The sequence below is a fragment of the Furipterus horrens genome, unplaced genomic scaffold, assembly GCF_987537825.1.
Source record: "Furipterus horrens unplaced genomic scaffold, mFurHor1.1.pri manual_scaffold_1, whole genome shotgun sequence".
Classification (NCBI taxonomy): Eukaryota; Metazoa; Chordata; class Mammalia; order Chiroptera; family Furipteridae; genus Furipterus; species Furipterus horrens.
Window position 1 is genome coordinate 55,728,839 of NW_028327171.1, and position 16,495 is coordinate 55,745,333.

A 16,495-nucleotide genomic window follows, 5' to 3' on the forward strand; every position below is an offset into this window, starting at 1 on the left:
CACTTACCCTATGACGATGCAGGAAATGGCAGTTCCCAAGAAGGCATAGGTTAAAATAGATCCTAAGTTTTGAAAAAAGTGTCTCTGGGGAGAAAAAAATATATATATTTTGTATGGTACAGCAACACTTTTTCTTAGTATAACAGGAAATAAAAATAATGTATGCTTTTCACTGCCTCCCCCTTCCCTCACTCTTAGGCAGATTTTGTTGTGGGAGCCTCAGTTCCTGCTCTCATTGCACAGTAAGACTTAACTAATCTACACTGCAAAGGACAGCAGTATCTCAGAAAAATAAGGGCGATACCTCTGGAAGATGATTGCCTATCGATGAGAGAAACAACTCACAGGCCTGAAGAGACCTGAAACAAATGGAAGGCACTGAGCAATGTCAATGCAGGGCTCTGGAAAGAATTTTTTAAAAGTTTGTTTGTTGTCATTGGAACCCCTTAGCATTTTTAAAATACTATTCCAAAAGATTTAAGTGGCCTTTTGACTTTTATTATTGGATCTCTGAATTATATTTCTCCTGAATGTAACGAAGCATAACTTTAATCACCCGCAACAGTTGATTTTCAAGACTCATACAAAATGACACCTCATCCTGGGGCTGGGGATGGGGAAGAATGACCTGAATAAACCCAGCCTTCTCAATCTTTTTGAGTGCTTGTTGGGGAAAACTCCCTTCCAGTTCTGTAAGTGGGATCTGAGCAGCCAGAACTCACAGCAAGAGGGAGCCTGAGTACACGAGAAAACCAGGCTGAGCAGAGCAAGCCCCTGGTGCCTGGGGCTGGAGCTGATGGGCCAAGGTGGAGGGCACAGAAATCCGACATGGGGGAGGGGGGCAGCTCAGCAGCCTGAATGCCTCTGCCTCCCAGCACGCCGAGGGGCCAGAGCCTTACTCTCAGGCACAGGGGCTGCCAGCACTCCAGGTATCACACAATTGCTAATCTACCAGAAGTGCACATTCGGACTGGACCCAAGTGATGGCAGCAAGAGCACGGAGACTATGTAACTGGGCTTCCTCTCTGAGTGTCAACAGCTTAAGGTTAACCAAGCACGTCTGAGCTCTCACCCTGCTGGATAAAGCCAGTGTTATTAACAGCCAACTCTGTGATTACAGCCATCTAGAATAACAATGTCCAACAGAGATATAATGCAAGCCATGCATGTTATTTAAAATTTTCTAGTAGCCACATTAAAATGTTTTTAAAAAGCACTTAGTAATATATTTTATGTAACCCATATACCTCAAACATTGACATTTCTACATAAAATCAATATAAAACATTATTGAGATATTTTACGTTCTTTCTTAATACTAGGTCTGAGGAGTCCAATGTGTATTTTACACTTAAACCACATTTTCATTCAGACTAGCACATTTCAAGGGCTTAATACTGCATGTGGCTAATGGCCAGGATACTGGCCAGAGCAGGTTTAGAAGAATGGCAAGCGTGTCAGATTTCAATCTGTATCACATAATCTAAGATAATGATATTCTTACCAAATAGGTAATCCCATATAATGACTTTTCTCAGCACTGCTGGTAAAATTCTCTAATTAATGATGAAAGAGGAAAACGATCACTGTACATTTACCTTCTTCAGGCTGTATCCTGCATGAAATATAATGGGGGGCAGCAGAACATTGAAGAAGATTTCTGGATCAAATGTCATCTGCCAGAAAACACAGAAGTACAGTCAGAAAGATGCTCCTTTGGGTCACAAAAAAAAATGTATTTTAAAAATACAGTTATATCACCTTCTCCTAAGGTTGTATGAGGCATATTAACATGCTACTAAATTAGCAGAGATGAACACGAGAGAAATGTAAACTTAGACATTCACAAGTGCAATATAGCTGTAAAATAATACTTTAAATATAAAGCCTATACTCTATTCTGTAGCTAACAACAACAACAAACCTCAATGGAGATTTTCTGGACAAAGAAAACTTTTTTCTTTTATTTTGCTTAGTTTTTTAGTCCTCATATTTTAAATGTTTTTATTTCATTTTGTTTTATTTTTCTGGTCAAAAGGAATTGGTAGTGCTCTAACATTTTAGCTTCTGACTAAAATGTATTTAAATTTTTGCCAGATAAAACATTTTCCCTACTTTATCCTATTCCAAAGTTTAAAATATTTTTAGACTCTGTGAAAAAATACATTTTAAAGTGAAAATGGATTTTCTAGTATTTGTATATTGGCTTTTATTTCAGTGTCAAAATAAAGTTGGCCACAAAAACATTTATTTGGTGTGAGGTACAATGAAATGAGTTGTAGAAATTTTTGAATTCAGTATCTGCAGTTTGCTGGGTAGTCTGAAAATGAAAACATTTAATCTTTAAAACCTCCCTTAGAATCATTATCTTTTTTCTTCTCTCTCTCTCTCTCTCTCTCTCTCTCTCTCTCTCACACACACACACACACACACACATACACACACTACATCTATTATTTTATAACTAAGGCATTCTTACCAGTACAGTACTCATTAATATCTTTCAGATATATAGACTTCACACTTCACAATTATAATTTGTAATCTCCCCTTTTATGCCTGAATTCTTACTCACTCTGAAGGTAGATCTTGAAAGCTACTCCTCTGCGATGCTTTGATTTCCTGTTCAAAACTGACCATTCTCTCTTCTATGTTCTTTCTGCACCTTGGACCCTCCCTAGGAGCATACGTGCTTCACAACATACTTTATGGAATTACTGGTTTGTGTTTGACTGCTTCGCCATTAAGTGGGAATTTATCCAGGATCATAATGATGCCTTAGTCAATTTGTGTTGCTCAAAATATATTTTCTAAGTTGAAAAAAAAAAAAAACTTTTCAGAGTCACATCTATTCAGATGAAATAAATTATATATGTATCCATAATATCTTCACACATCATTATTAAGTAAAAATTAAGAGAAGTCTCTCCCGACTCCATGTTCTACTTTGGGCTGAATGGAGTGTTGCCAGAGTCCCTCTTCTACCTTTTGCATGCTGACCCCTCTACTCCACTCATCTCATAGTAGAAAGGGGTGGTGGAGAAGGGAAGAGCCCTCTCATACAGCTAGTTATTCATTCACTGATCCTCAGCTATGTGGAGAGTGAGCATTCAGGCTGGTCAGTGATGGCTCGCTCATAGTCCATGCCTCAGTTTCTCCATCCTTAAAATGAATATAATAATTGTGTTACCTAATTCTAAGGTGGTTCTAAAAATTAAATGAATTAATATTTGTAAAGCCCTTACCCCTTTGCCATTTAGTAAGCATTTTAAAGAATTTATTACTAAAGAAAATAAAATATATGAATAAATATTGTAAAGTTACTATTTGAAAAAAAACTGCCTCATTATCAGGTACTCTCGAAGATTATAACTGTGCCCAATTTTGACAAAGATCTTACTTTTCCTTCTAAGTTTACTCTTTTTTTCTAAGATAATATGAAACACCATTGTTGATATATTTTTATGAGGCCTCTTGGAGAGTATAACAATTGCACATTTGAAAGTTTTTAGCAAAGAGATGTACTTCTGAGAGCTGGAGGGATGATGCTGTGTAGCTGTGATCACGTGGAAGACAGAGCTGCAGTGGTACAACATCACATCTTGGACAGAAAATCTCTACCTCAGCAGTTTTTCTGCAAAAATCAGGTTGATCACTCAACCAGAACATTTCAATAAGCAGATGCCCATTCCCTGCACGCAGGTTAACTAATGTGCTATTGACTTGTGTTTTCTGGAGCAGCCAGAGGAAACTGGCGGCTGGGAATGGCGTGCAGCACACGAGGATTTATTTATATATACAAAACAGATTTGTGTTGCTTTCAGCCTGGCTGTAAGCTTAGGAACTGCTAAATCAGAGTTCTGGGAGTGACTCCAAATCCAGACAATTTCTCAAAAATAGCTGGGTCTGTGCTGCACCAACCTCCAGATGGTGGTTCCACATGCCATTTTCTCTGTGTTTAAACCATGGCCTTGGAGACAAGACTGCTTTTAAGACCCAAACTATTAAAATCATTCATTGCAGTATAAGGGGAAAATATTTAAGACAGGGGTAAATTGGAGAAGCAGAAAGTAAAAATATTTCAGTTGCAGACACAAGTTGTTTGAAATATAAATCCCATAGACCAGTATTGTCCAGTAGAACTTTGTGTGATGATGGAAATGTTCTGTAACTGTACCGCACAGTAGGGACCCACCGGCCACACAGGTTACTGAATAATTAAACTGTAAGCTAGTGCTGAAGAAGTGAATTATTTAATTTTCACATCTGTGGCTAGCTCCTACTGGACAGCACATTTATAAACAGTTGCTAGTTTAAAAATGCTATCCTTCCGTTTTTAGATGGTTTATCATCCTGTACAAGGTATGGCTAATTTGGAGCAACAGACCTGAGAATCTGAGATGGAAGATTTATGGATGCTTCACAAAAGCAGTGAGATTTTTAAGTATTGGGTTTTGATTTTTTAAAATACCAGATATTACGGAGGACACAAGTGTATTGATATGTTCACCAGGGTGCAGTAGTGCTACCTATTATCTCATACATATCCCAGGATTAGGGTAAGAGTGGCCTAGTCCTATGTTCACAGAGATAATCAACTTGAAAATTCCCCATGGTAGAAAGAAAATGTACCCAGTTTCATTCCCAAGTTCATTAGAGGCAAATAGGGACACAATTATGTTTGGGCCTGATTATGAAGGCATTCAACAGCTCAATATGACATATCTGGGAAGAAATATCACTGTACTACTCAGCTACTAAATAAATAAGCACTAAAATAATCACCGTAATAGAGGACTGTGATTTTTGTGGCTTATTACTTCCAAAGAGGCACTTTAAAAACATTATTTCATCAACACTGACAACATTCCTGAGTGGTAGCTGGCAAATGCAATTATCCCCATTTTCTACAGACAGGGGCAGAATGCACGGCCTGCCCAGTGTCAGTCAGTGTGACAGGGATGTCACTGGGAACGGGGGCAAGCTAACTGTTCTTTCTGAGGGGATACCAAGCTAACATAATCGTTTAAAGCAAGATTTAAGAGTGTTTAAGAGAATTTGGGACTCAGAACTTGACCCTTATTATTTCAGCAAATTTTAAGTCCTTTGGAAAAGTAAAAGTGGTTAACGCGATAATGTATTCAATCATCTCCAATCCTTTGTTCATTAAAAATTCAACAAGCCCCTTCTCTGCTGCAAAGTACTTAAAGATATGTGATAGGTGAACTGAAGCAAAGAAGAAAAGACACTGTGTAATTTCAGTACAAGGCAGGGAGCTAAACTATTATGGTTCTCTAGGACAGAAATAACAATCTGGGCTCACTGGCCCTACAGGCATGCTTGATGTTGAAACAGCTTCGTATCTGGGACTTGAAAGATGGGTAGGAGCCTATCCATAGAGCAACAACATACAGAAACCTGCCCCTTTGTCTGTCCTGAGGACAGCGGGCCAGGGTTCACAAGTCACAAAAGAAACTGGCAGCTTCCCGGAGTTTCAGTTATTCATGATAACAAGTAATTTAAAATATGTTAAATATTAAAATAAATGCAGCTATATTAAAAAGTGAAATTCAAAATGTGTGTGTGTGTGTGTGTTTAATACACATAGGAGACCTCAAAGAGATCTAGGCTCCCTCGGGGCAGGCAGCTCTGGGATGCTGAGACAGCTCAAGAGTGTGCATTTCCTTTCTGCTGCCCAAGTTCTGCTTCGGTGTGAGAAGCACTGGGGTGGGAGATAGAATAGATTCAGAATATCTGATGAAAATATAGCAGATACTATTGGGTGACTTTGATCTATTGATTTAACCTCTCTGAACCTCAGTTTCCTCATTTGCAACACGGGCATGCGAAGGCCTACTTCCTAGAGTTGCTTTTGTAGATTAAATGTAAAAACCGGCGCATAGGGTTCTACTTCATACCAGTCAGTCCTGTTTGTTTCTCAAGAAATGTTTGCTGTGCCTGAATCTAAATGAAAGAAACTCTTGGAACAATGTACTGAGGACAGAAGGCACATGGCACACTTGGGGAATAGAAATAGACATTTAGGGCTCTTGAGGGATGGAGGAGAAGGTTAAGGCCTGGCACATGGGCACCACCCAGGCTGTGAACTTCCCTCTGACACAGTGGGGATGTATTTAAACTGTATTCATCACACAATGAAATGGATATTGGGAGTCTCAATCTGAATGACCTTTTGGTAGACTAATTCAGAAATGGCTATGGAAGTGCCCCATACTGTTTATTCAACAACATATCATCTGAGAATCTGTCCTGCAGATATGCCTACACATATGTGGAATGACATAAGGACAAGAACATTCATCGCAGGTAAACAAATGGAAAAAAATTATTGAGGATGACTGAACCTTAGAATGGTTAAATGAATTACGGTGCAATCTGTAAAACGAACTCCTATGCAACTGTTGGAAAGGCTGAGGAGCTGATACGGTGGCTGCTAAAATTTGTTGTCAAGCTAAAGGAGCAAGGTGTAGAACAGCAATCTGGCGTGTGTGACAAAAATTGCTATTGGCTCACCACACCCCATTTCCCTTTTTTCCTGACTAGATACCTAGACTATGCTTCCTTGTGGTCAGGTGGGGCCATATGACAAAGGTCTGGCCAATTGAATGTGAACAATTGTCATGTAGATCATTCCCAACCTGCCCCCTAAAACTCCCTCCATCTGCAGTGCTCTCTGTCTTCCTGCCTTTGCTGGCTCATAGAGAGCATTTGGCAGAACTCCCAAATCCACAGGGACTGGCAGAGCCGCCAGATTAAAAAATATTTTAACAATTAACGGCTCCTGAAGAAGACTGTAATGCCCTTCTCACTGGCCCAAAGGTCATTCTGGATTCGGACATGAGCAAGAAATAAACCTTTATTGTGTATGTCATTGAGATTTGGGGGTAGTTCATTAAAGCATGTGGCCTATTCCATGATTTGTGTAAAAAAAAAAAGGGAGTTTATTATTTACGTATGTACATATGTACAGATGTATACATACTATTGGTTGCCTCTTGAAAGGTTAAGGAGGAGAACCTGGTGACAGGAAGTGGGTGGGAATGGAAGGATTTTCTGTGTGCACTTAATGAGGGTGACTTTCTCTGTCCTGGCTTCATATCTGTGACTACAGAAGGATCACTGCTCAGAGCGGTGCCCCCCAGCATCTGTGCCACAGTGACACACACAGAAAATGGTTGTGTTGAGTCTATGGGGGAAATAAGGGAACTTATGAAACCAGTGAGGACCGAAAAAGGTGAGTCGATGGCTCTGACCATCCTGGGCCTGAGGACAAGGCAATTGAAACCTCCTGGTGCACCTGTAACCCATCAGCACACCAGCTGGGGAACACTGTGCAGGATGTAACACTCCTGGCTCCGGTCCCACCTTTCATTCACCCACCCCAGGAAACAGAGTGACCAGTGTGATCAGTGAGTTAGAGAAAAGGAATTGAGAGTGCCACTCAGCACCTCGCCTCTCCCACGCCCCCGCCCACACACACACACTGTAATGGAATGGGTCTGCCTGCTGAAAGTGCATGTGCCTGGCTCCTCCAGGCCTCAGCTGTCACAAGAGCAGAGCCCGGCAGGAAGCCTGTGATGTCCAGCTGGGTCTGTGGCTGGGTGGGAAAGTCTTTCTGATTCAGGAGTGAAAGAAGACAAGCCAGCTCACAAGCCTCTTTACTCTCTCCAGCTTTTGATCTCCATCTTTCTCATTCCTGTATCTATGCCTCAACTAGTCACAAAGTCAGGTAAACAAAAGAGATACTAAATGACCCTTCAAGATTCCAACACACCCTTTTATACCTGTGGAACCTTGAGTCACATGAATATATGATCTACTCAAAAAATAAATAAAAGGCATTTTCTTTAAAAAAAAAAAAAAAAAAAGATATCTTGTGTAGGTTAGTTGGATGGGACCTCAAGATTGGCCGGAATGAAGGAGAACCACTCTCAGGGTGCAGTTACCAAAATGAGCACATGGTAACAATAATGTGACTGTGAATGAAAAGAAAAACAAATCCAGAAGAAATTCATTCATTCAACAAGTCTTTACTTTGAACAAGCCAGGCTGCGGGAGGAGGATTAGCAGGACTTACAGATGAAATCGAGGCGAAAAGGAAAAGCCCAAGAAGGTGTCTCTGTCCTTGCACCCGGGTGAGTGACAGAGCGCGTATGATGCTTGGGGCGAGCTGGCCTGGCAGAGGTAAGAAGGGCGAGGAAAGCTGAGGGCTAAATGAGGCCTCACCTCACGGAGTGTGAGGGATCTGTGAGAAACGTGGAAACATGTGCTTGGTGGAAAGGTCGGGGGCCAAAGACAAATGCTCCAGAATCATCAGCGTAACTGATTTGACGAGTCTAGATGGACTGTCTGAGGGAGTGGGTGCCATAGAAGAGAGGAGGACCAGAGACAGGGTGCTGGGACAGGGAAGAAATGGTACTACCATGGAGGGAGACAGTGAAGGAACAGAGCGAGGAGGAGAATGAAGCCGGGGCCACAGGAAGCCTAGCAGAAGTGCCAGGGAGGGGCTGCTCCCTCCTTGGAGGGTCTGGGCTGCCAGATTGAGCAAATAAAAGTTTAGGCCACCCAGTACCATTGCAACCTCAGATGGACAACACTTTTTTCAGAATAATCTCACTCCTGCATTTGGGACAAACTTTTCCTCAATTATTCATTGTTTATCTGAAATTTAATACATAAAGAGAGAAAGAGGCAAGAATAAAAACCAAAATGAACCTGTGTTTCTGGATATCGCTGACTGGGGTGTGACGGAGGGGCAGCTGACTCCACCCCACTCCCCTGATGTCAGTAGCTGAGGAAAGCAGTTTGAGCGCCCAGCAGAAATCCTCCAGATTTCATAAGTGGGAAGTGGCTGTTGATCACTTTCAATTGGTTTCAACCCAGAAGTGGGTATGAAGGGTTGAGGAAAGAGTGAGTGAGGAGAAGGCAGCGGCAGTGGGCTCTGGGCCCTGGGCTGGGAGGCTGTATGGCAGGCTCTGTCAGGAACCTGACCGGGGCCCGTAGGCACCACAGAGCAGGAGGCCGGAGAGCAGTGAGGACAGAAAAATGGTGGGGGGTTAAGTCTAGGGAGGTGAGGATGTAATTGGAGCGGCAAAAAGATAATGAACCAACATTTTGTAAAACTGTGTAGAAATCTTACACTCAACATTCAAATCTGTGAACTGACCGTGTCAGAAGATGATTCTTCACCGTAAAAAGCCTTCTTTCATTCATTCCAGATGCTTCCTACGGAGCTCTGGTGCTTGGCGGGCACTTTTCCGAGAAATAGGTTTCAACTCATGCAGGTGGATGTTTAAGAAATACTTAGTGTTACAGTCACACAGACTGTCAGAGAGACAAGATACCTTAGCAATCAGACATCCAGGGATTTGCAAACTGATCTCTGCCAACCTCCAGGTTCTGTGGAGGTGGTGACAGGAACTGGGGACAGATGCCCTGGCACCACCCTGGCTCCGCCCTCCTGTCTCTCCCTGAGCAGCTCTGATCTCACCCGTTTTAGATACTACGCAGGGTTTTCAGACTTTATTTGAATGAAGGGAACCTGTGCTTAAAAAATGTCTGTAGCCCTGACCTAATATTGTCCCCCAGAAATTTTAAGGGACATGTGAAAGGTCACTAGGACACTCAGAGGCACCATTGAACTTAGAAAGCCTAAACAAGAGCTGTTTCTCTTTTATTATATTTATGTTCTGAATTTTGTTTTAAACAAGTTTTAAATGACATGTCAGTGTTAAAGACTCTCCCTCCACCCTTGCCGGAAGTAAGCAATACCCTGATGTTAGAAAGTGTCCTTTCCATAACTGTTCCTGTACTTCATATGTGTGAGTATGCATCCATAAGCAACAATTAGTATTATTTGTGTATTTTTAAATTTTACAGAAATTTAACAACAAGTAGTTTTTGTATTTTTACATTCAACATTGATTTTAAGATTTATCTACATTAATACATGCGGCTCTTACCCATTTCACTTAAACTGCTATATAGCTTTCTAGTAGATGAATATATCATTATTGTTCTTTTTTCCCCTTGTTTAACAAGAGAATAAGGCCAATTAGATTATTTCCCACATTTTGCTATTATTAAAAATAATGTAAAGGATATTCTTGTGCTGAAGTCTTTGTATACATGTGAAAATTTCTCTAGAAGGGGAAAATACATAGAGGTAGCACTAGCCTGTGTGGCTCTGTTGGTTGGTCATCATCCTGCAGACCGAAAGGTCATAGGTTTGATTTCCAGTCAGGGCACATATCTGGGTTGCAGGCTCAGTCCCCAGTCTTGCTGTGTGCAAGAGGCAACCAATTGATGTTCCTTTCTCACATCAGTGTTTATCTCCCTCTTTTTCCTCCCTCCCTTACCCTCTCTCTAGAATCAATAAAGGAAAAATATTTTTAAAAACAAACAAAATAAATAGAGGTAGAACTTCTGAATGATAATGTATATGGATTTCAACTTTACTAGGCATTGCCACATTAAAGTTTTTTATGCTCCCACAGGAGCGTATAAGAGCATTTCCCCACATTCTTGCCAACACTTAATATTGACCAATTTCTCATTTTTGCCAGGTGGATAAGGACGAGCTGATATCACATTATTGTTTGCTTTGCATTTCCCATTACTAAGGAAATGAGCATATCTTCCTTGTTTATTGGCCTTCTGTGCTATCTCTTTAGTGAGTTATTGGATTAGTCTTTTGCCCAGTATAACTTTTTCTCTTTAAATAGGTTCTTTAATAAATCTGGTTACTATTTTGTTTTGGTTATTTACATTTCAAGTATGTTCTTCTATTCTTTCACTTCTTTCAATTGTTTAACTTGTCTTTTAACTTTGTTAATATGTCTTTCTTTTTCATGCAAAAGTTCTTCATTTTAATATAGTAAAATTTATTCCATTTTCACCTTATGATTTCAGCTTTTGGTAACTTCTTTAAGAAATCTCTCCATATCCTGATGTCATAAATATACTTTCTCCTAAAGTTTTATTTTATTGACTATTTACAGTTAAGCTTTTAATCTATTACAAGTTTATTGGTTATATGAGGTGAAGTAGGAATCTAATTTACTCTTCTTCCATATGAATAGTCATTTGTTCCAAAAATATTCCTAAGTATTTGGTAGTTTATCCCCTTCCCACTGATTTCCATTAACTCATCTGTCACTGTCCAGTATTTTTTCAAAGATTTATAAAATATTTAGTCTAATAAATATTTAATATCTATTATCCAATAGCTAGCCTGTTTAATAATTTAAAATATAGGAAAAGCTTTATACAGTCAGATATTCACTGAAGCATTATTTATACTCAATTGAAATACTAAAAAATCAAGCACATTTATATCCCTCACCCTGCATTTTTCAAAGCCTGAGGAAAGGTTTAGGGTATGATAAAAATTTATAAAGCAAGTTACAAAGGTTTAGAGATCATTTGATTTAAACTACACAGAAAAAAGTATGTAAAAAGACTGAATGGAAATTGAACTAAACTTACAGTGTTTATAAAATGTTGTGGGATTATTTGAATTCTTCCTTAAAAAAAACTTTCCTGTCCTCAAATGAAGACCTTGTGAAGTGATCATTTAGGTAGTTATATCACAAATATAGTAGAATCACTAACAAAACCCACATATATGTTTAAACCAACAAAGAATTATGAACATCTGAAATAGAATAGAACCTTTTAAAGAGTTAAGGATAAAATGTGATAAATAATATATAAGATGCCCTGGCTGGCATGGCTCAGCTGGTTGGAGCATTGTCCTATAAACTAAAAGGTCGCAGGTTCACTTCCCAGTCAGGGCACATGCCTAGGTTGTGGGTTTGGTCCCCTGTTAGGACACTTCCAACAGGCAACTGATTGTTGTTTTTCTCACATTGATGTTCTCTCTCTTTCTCTATCCTTCACTTCCCCTCTCTCTAAAATCAATAAGCATGTCTTCAGCTGAGGATAGAAAATAATAATGATAATGACAATAATAATAATAATAATAATAATAATAATAATAATAGAAAAGTTAAGAATTGAAGACTCTGATTTGTTATGATTTTTCAGTTTGATAAAATATTAAAAGGGCCTGGTGCAAAATCTATCAGATAAGCAATGTGTGTTTGTCAAATGGTTAACCCATGCTATGTCCAAATTTATTGTTATTTTCATTTTTTTAAAAAATTACTGGAAGACTGAGTATATACTTACTATAATGAATGTCAATGGTTAAAAATAGTGGCTCTCAGAGATATATACATTTTGCATTAGTTTGTAGAAACAGAACTAGATTATAGAGAAATGGCAAGAGAACAATGTAGATAAAAACTTAATATTCATAAGTTAATACTGAGAAATTGTGAGAATATTACTTTTCAAGTTATTAAAATGCCAGAAGTTCAAAATACACTATTGTGAATGTTATACATGCAAAAAATGACAGGTATAATCACTGGTATTTCATTGGAGGTAGATAATGTCTATAACTCAAGACAAAATTAAGAGGAAAATTGAAAACAAAACATTTACATAATTCTAAATATTTAATTTGGTAGCATGGAGTTGTGAAAAGAACATTGAACTCAGAGTCAGAAGGCCTGGTGCTAAGACCAGTTCTGATGCAGATCAATCCTGACCAAGTCACATGAACTTTCAGCGCATCAGTTTCCTACTCCGAGACATGGATGGGGACCATATGCATTTACCTCTTAGAATACCAGTGAGTTTGAAATGGACAATACACTAAGGAAAACCTTTAAAAGTAACCAACCACCTTGGAAAAGGGAGTGCACATTCATTATAACTTAGACAGGGCTGACGTTAAAGGTCTGTCTTCCTCATCTATAGACTGGTATAGTTACCACTTGTCAATTCATTATAATAACAATTAAGAAAAATAACAATGTGACATTCCCATAGGATTGTTACAATTTTAAAAGACCTAGTCTCTCATTTTTTTCTTCTCAACGGCTCTTTGAGGTAAACACCCCATTTTTACACAAGTGAAACCAAGGTTCAGAGAGTTAATGATTTGTCCAAAGTCACATACCTTGCAAGTAGCAACACTTCAACTCAAACCCTAGATTCTAATGGTTCGTCCACCACTTTGTTGATAACAATCATGGTACTAAAACTAAGAGTTAATGTATTTTGAGCACTTACTAGGAGCCAGGCACCATTTTAAGTGCTTTACATGTATTTTTTCATTTGCAACTCACAATGACCCTTCAAAGTAGTTAGGAATAGCCCACTTTACAAATGGGGGAATTGAAGTTTAGTCAGGTTAATCATCTCACCCAACATTACACAGCTGATAAGTGGCACTAGAACCAAGGAACATGGCTCCAGGGGCACCGTCCAAACTACAATATCCCATCCGCTGTCCACCTGCTGGTTCCGGTCACCCACTCTAGTGCTGGACATGTGCTCCTTAGCTGCAAATACATAAAACCCACCTAGGTTTTCCAGGTAGTTGCCACAGCACCCAGTTACTGATGGCCAGAAAGTTTCCTGTGTTTGGGTAAGAGTCTTGATGCATGAACTTACCTCTGTTACCTTTGTGACTCTTTACTAGAGTAACCGTACATCCTGATTTGACTTGGCAGCATGGAGGTGAGAAAAGTAAGAACAGTTCCAGGTAATGCCCGTTGTGCTGGCCGCTATTCATCATGCCCCTCTTCACTCTCGAGTCCCAGTGAAAAGACCACTAATATAGTTTCCCACTCCTAACCCTGGACACCCAGACTCCAGACCTTTTCACTGACTATATGGAACTTGGTTTGGCTGTTGGCCCCTTGAGGGTCTTCCCTTTCTTGTGTGGGTCCCACCAGCTGTGGTACTGCCATGATGTGGGGCTCTATTCTAACACTGACTCAATATCAGCAGGGGAAGAGAAAAATAACAGGTGGATATCAGAAGGGCCTGGTCCCCCAAATCATCAAGAATTTTCACCCCTCAGTACCCATGAGAATCACAAAAGAAAAGGCATCCAAACGGGATTGAAACCTGTGCATCAAGAGTGAATTGTCCTCCCCGCTCCCATCACCAATCTGGAATTCATCCTAATCTCAGCCAGTCTCTAAATTAAAGGCAAAAAGAAACAAACTGTGCTTTCTAACTCTCAGAATATACAGGGGCATCGGAGTCCCACGGACTTTCTTTTTTGCCTTACAATTTGTCTGAGCTTGCACTCTCTTTTGGTGTCTCAGCATTGCAGTGTGTGCAGCTTCCCCATCACAAGACCTCCGGGGAGCAAGAGGCCTGGGGAAGCTGGGCAGGGAAGGGCTGAGTCAGCAAGAAGCACAGGCACAGCAGGAGCACCTGAGGTGATCCGGGCGTGGGGGAGCCGTGCTGACATCAGCAAAAAGTAGGTGCCAAACAGCCGGACTTCAAATTAAAATGACAGGTTTTTCAAAAGGGGCATTCCCCTTTAAAAAGGTGCATTAAAAACACCTCCTACAGTTCTTTATCATCCCCACTGCAAACCTCTTCCTGAGGGGGATCCGTGCCTGTCAACGGCAGATGTTAAGGAAGCAGAGTAATACATGCAGCACATCTAACACTAAACATAACTTTTTTTCTCATTTATTTTGAAAAGCAATCCTTTAAAGTGAGTATCACTAATTCCTGTGTTATAGATAAAGAAAAATATAAAACGTTAACTTGTCCGAGGTCTCAATGTTAGAAGTGGCAGAGATAGGATTAGGCCATACGTTTAATTGGGTTGTCTCAAAATTCCTAAGTTGAAATCCACCCCCCGGAGTGTTGGTATCAGGAGGCAGAGCCTTTAGAAGGATGATTAGGTCATGACAGCAGAGCCCTCATGAATGGGATCAGTGCCTTTATAAAGGAAACCTGAGAGAGTTCTCTCAACCTTTCCATGTAAAGACACAGCAGGAAGACAACCATCTACACACAAACCAGAAAGCGTGCTCTCACCAGGCACCAAATATGCTGGCACCTTAATCTTGGACTTTCTAGCCTCTAGAACTGTGAGAAATTAATATTCATTGTTTAAGTCACCCAGGCTATGGTATTTTTGTTATGACTGCCCGAACAGACTAAGACAAAACCATTATATACTGCCCTATATTGCCTCAGTGGTAGTCAGAGTTTAAGCCGAAACTATGAAGCTCTAACAGTGGAATTTTTAAGACAATCATTGTGTGGAAAAGGACTTTTTGGTAAGGTGAAAAAATGAGGTGTTTACTAAAGACTCAGCTCCCAAGAGCTGAGGCAAGCTCCTTCTAGTCCTCCACAGTGTCTTTTTCCCCCATTATGTGCTAACTCATAACTTAGGTACTACTCTTGAGCACATAACTTGTACACAGGTTTCTAGCCTATGCAAGGTATAAGAGACCAAATTATGCCCTCCCAAAATATGTCTTCTTGGTGTAAAGATTATTTTTGAGCTGATTATTTTGAGAAACAGAAGACACTGGATAAGCTCTGAAAATAGACTTGCAATTAGCCTTTTGTAAGAGAAATTTACATTAAGGAAACCTCTGTTGGTAAGACTGTCTCATTCTTGGTACCAGGAAGAGAAGGACGACTCTAAAACATAAGAAACTTACCAGTGGAGAAGGTGTAACAATCTTACCATGTTTATAGTATTTTTACTGGCCTCCTTCCTAAAATAGGCCACCACATACCTTTCTTTTTTCTTTTAGTTGAAGAGGAATTCTAAACCATCACTTTCAGTTACCCATTCCCTAGATTTCTCCAATGTATGAGGGAGCCCCGCCACTCCCAAAGCTGGAATCATCTTCTGGAGGGTGGGCCACTTGTAGCACAGACTTCCCTCATTAGGTGAATGTTCTAGGAACAGGTCTGTATCAGTGTATCAGCTGGCATTGTTGTGGGAGGTTGTGTTCAGCTTCAGTGAAAAAAAAATTTTTTTTGCCCATTTTATGATGGGTGCTTTACAAGCGCACCTGCCCACACTGAGGGTTCAGCAGTTCTTGACCAAAAACAGCATGACCCTCATCCCCTACTCTCTCTATTCACCTGATCTCACCCCAAGAGATCTTTTGTTTGTTTCCCCAGGTGAAAAAAGCCCTCCAAGGGAAACATTTTGCCAACGTGGAAGAGGTGAAACAAAAAACATCAGAAGCACTAAAGGCATCAAAATCGATGCATTCAAAAACTGTTCTAGCCCTGGCTGTGGTGGCTCAGTGGATTGAGCATCGGCCTGCGAGCCAAGTGTCGCTGGTTCGATTCCCAGTCAGGGCACATTACCAGGTTGCACGTCAGGTCCCCAGTTAGAGGTGCGAGTGAGAGGCAACCACACAGTAAAAAAAAAAAAAAAAAAAAAAAAAAACTGTTCTGAGCAGTGGAAAAAACATCTTGATAGGTATATTGCATCAAATGGAGAGTACTTTGAAGGTGACTGAAGTCTAAACATGTAAGAATACACAATTTTTAATAAATAAATTCCAGGCTTTTGGGGGTTTATCCCTACCCCTCCACGTATATATGAAATAAACATGTTAAT

The 16,495-nt window shown here is 40.0% G+C and overlaps 1 protein-coding gene across 1 annotated transcript in view; it reads right to left on the bottom strand.

Annotated features, from left to right (window-relative positions):
* SLC9A9 (solute carrier family 9 member A9) overlaps positions 1–16,495 on the bottom strand; it is a 534,896-nt gene that overhangs the window by 490,161 nt on the left and 28,240 nt on the right. The window contains exons 3-4 of the mRNA XM_090275635.1: positions 1,599–1,676; positions 8–84 (exon numbers count right to left, since the gene is read on the bottom strand). Of these exons, the coding sequence (XP_090131761.1) occupies positions 8–84; positions 1,599–1,676 (155 nt within the window). The remainder of the gene's footprint in view (positions 1–7; positions 85–1,598; positions 1,677–16,495) is intronic.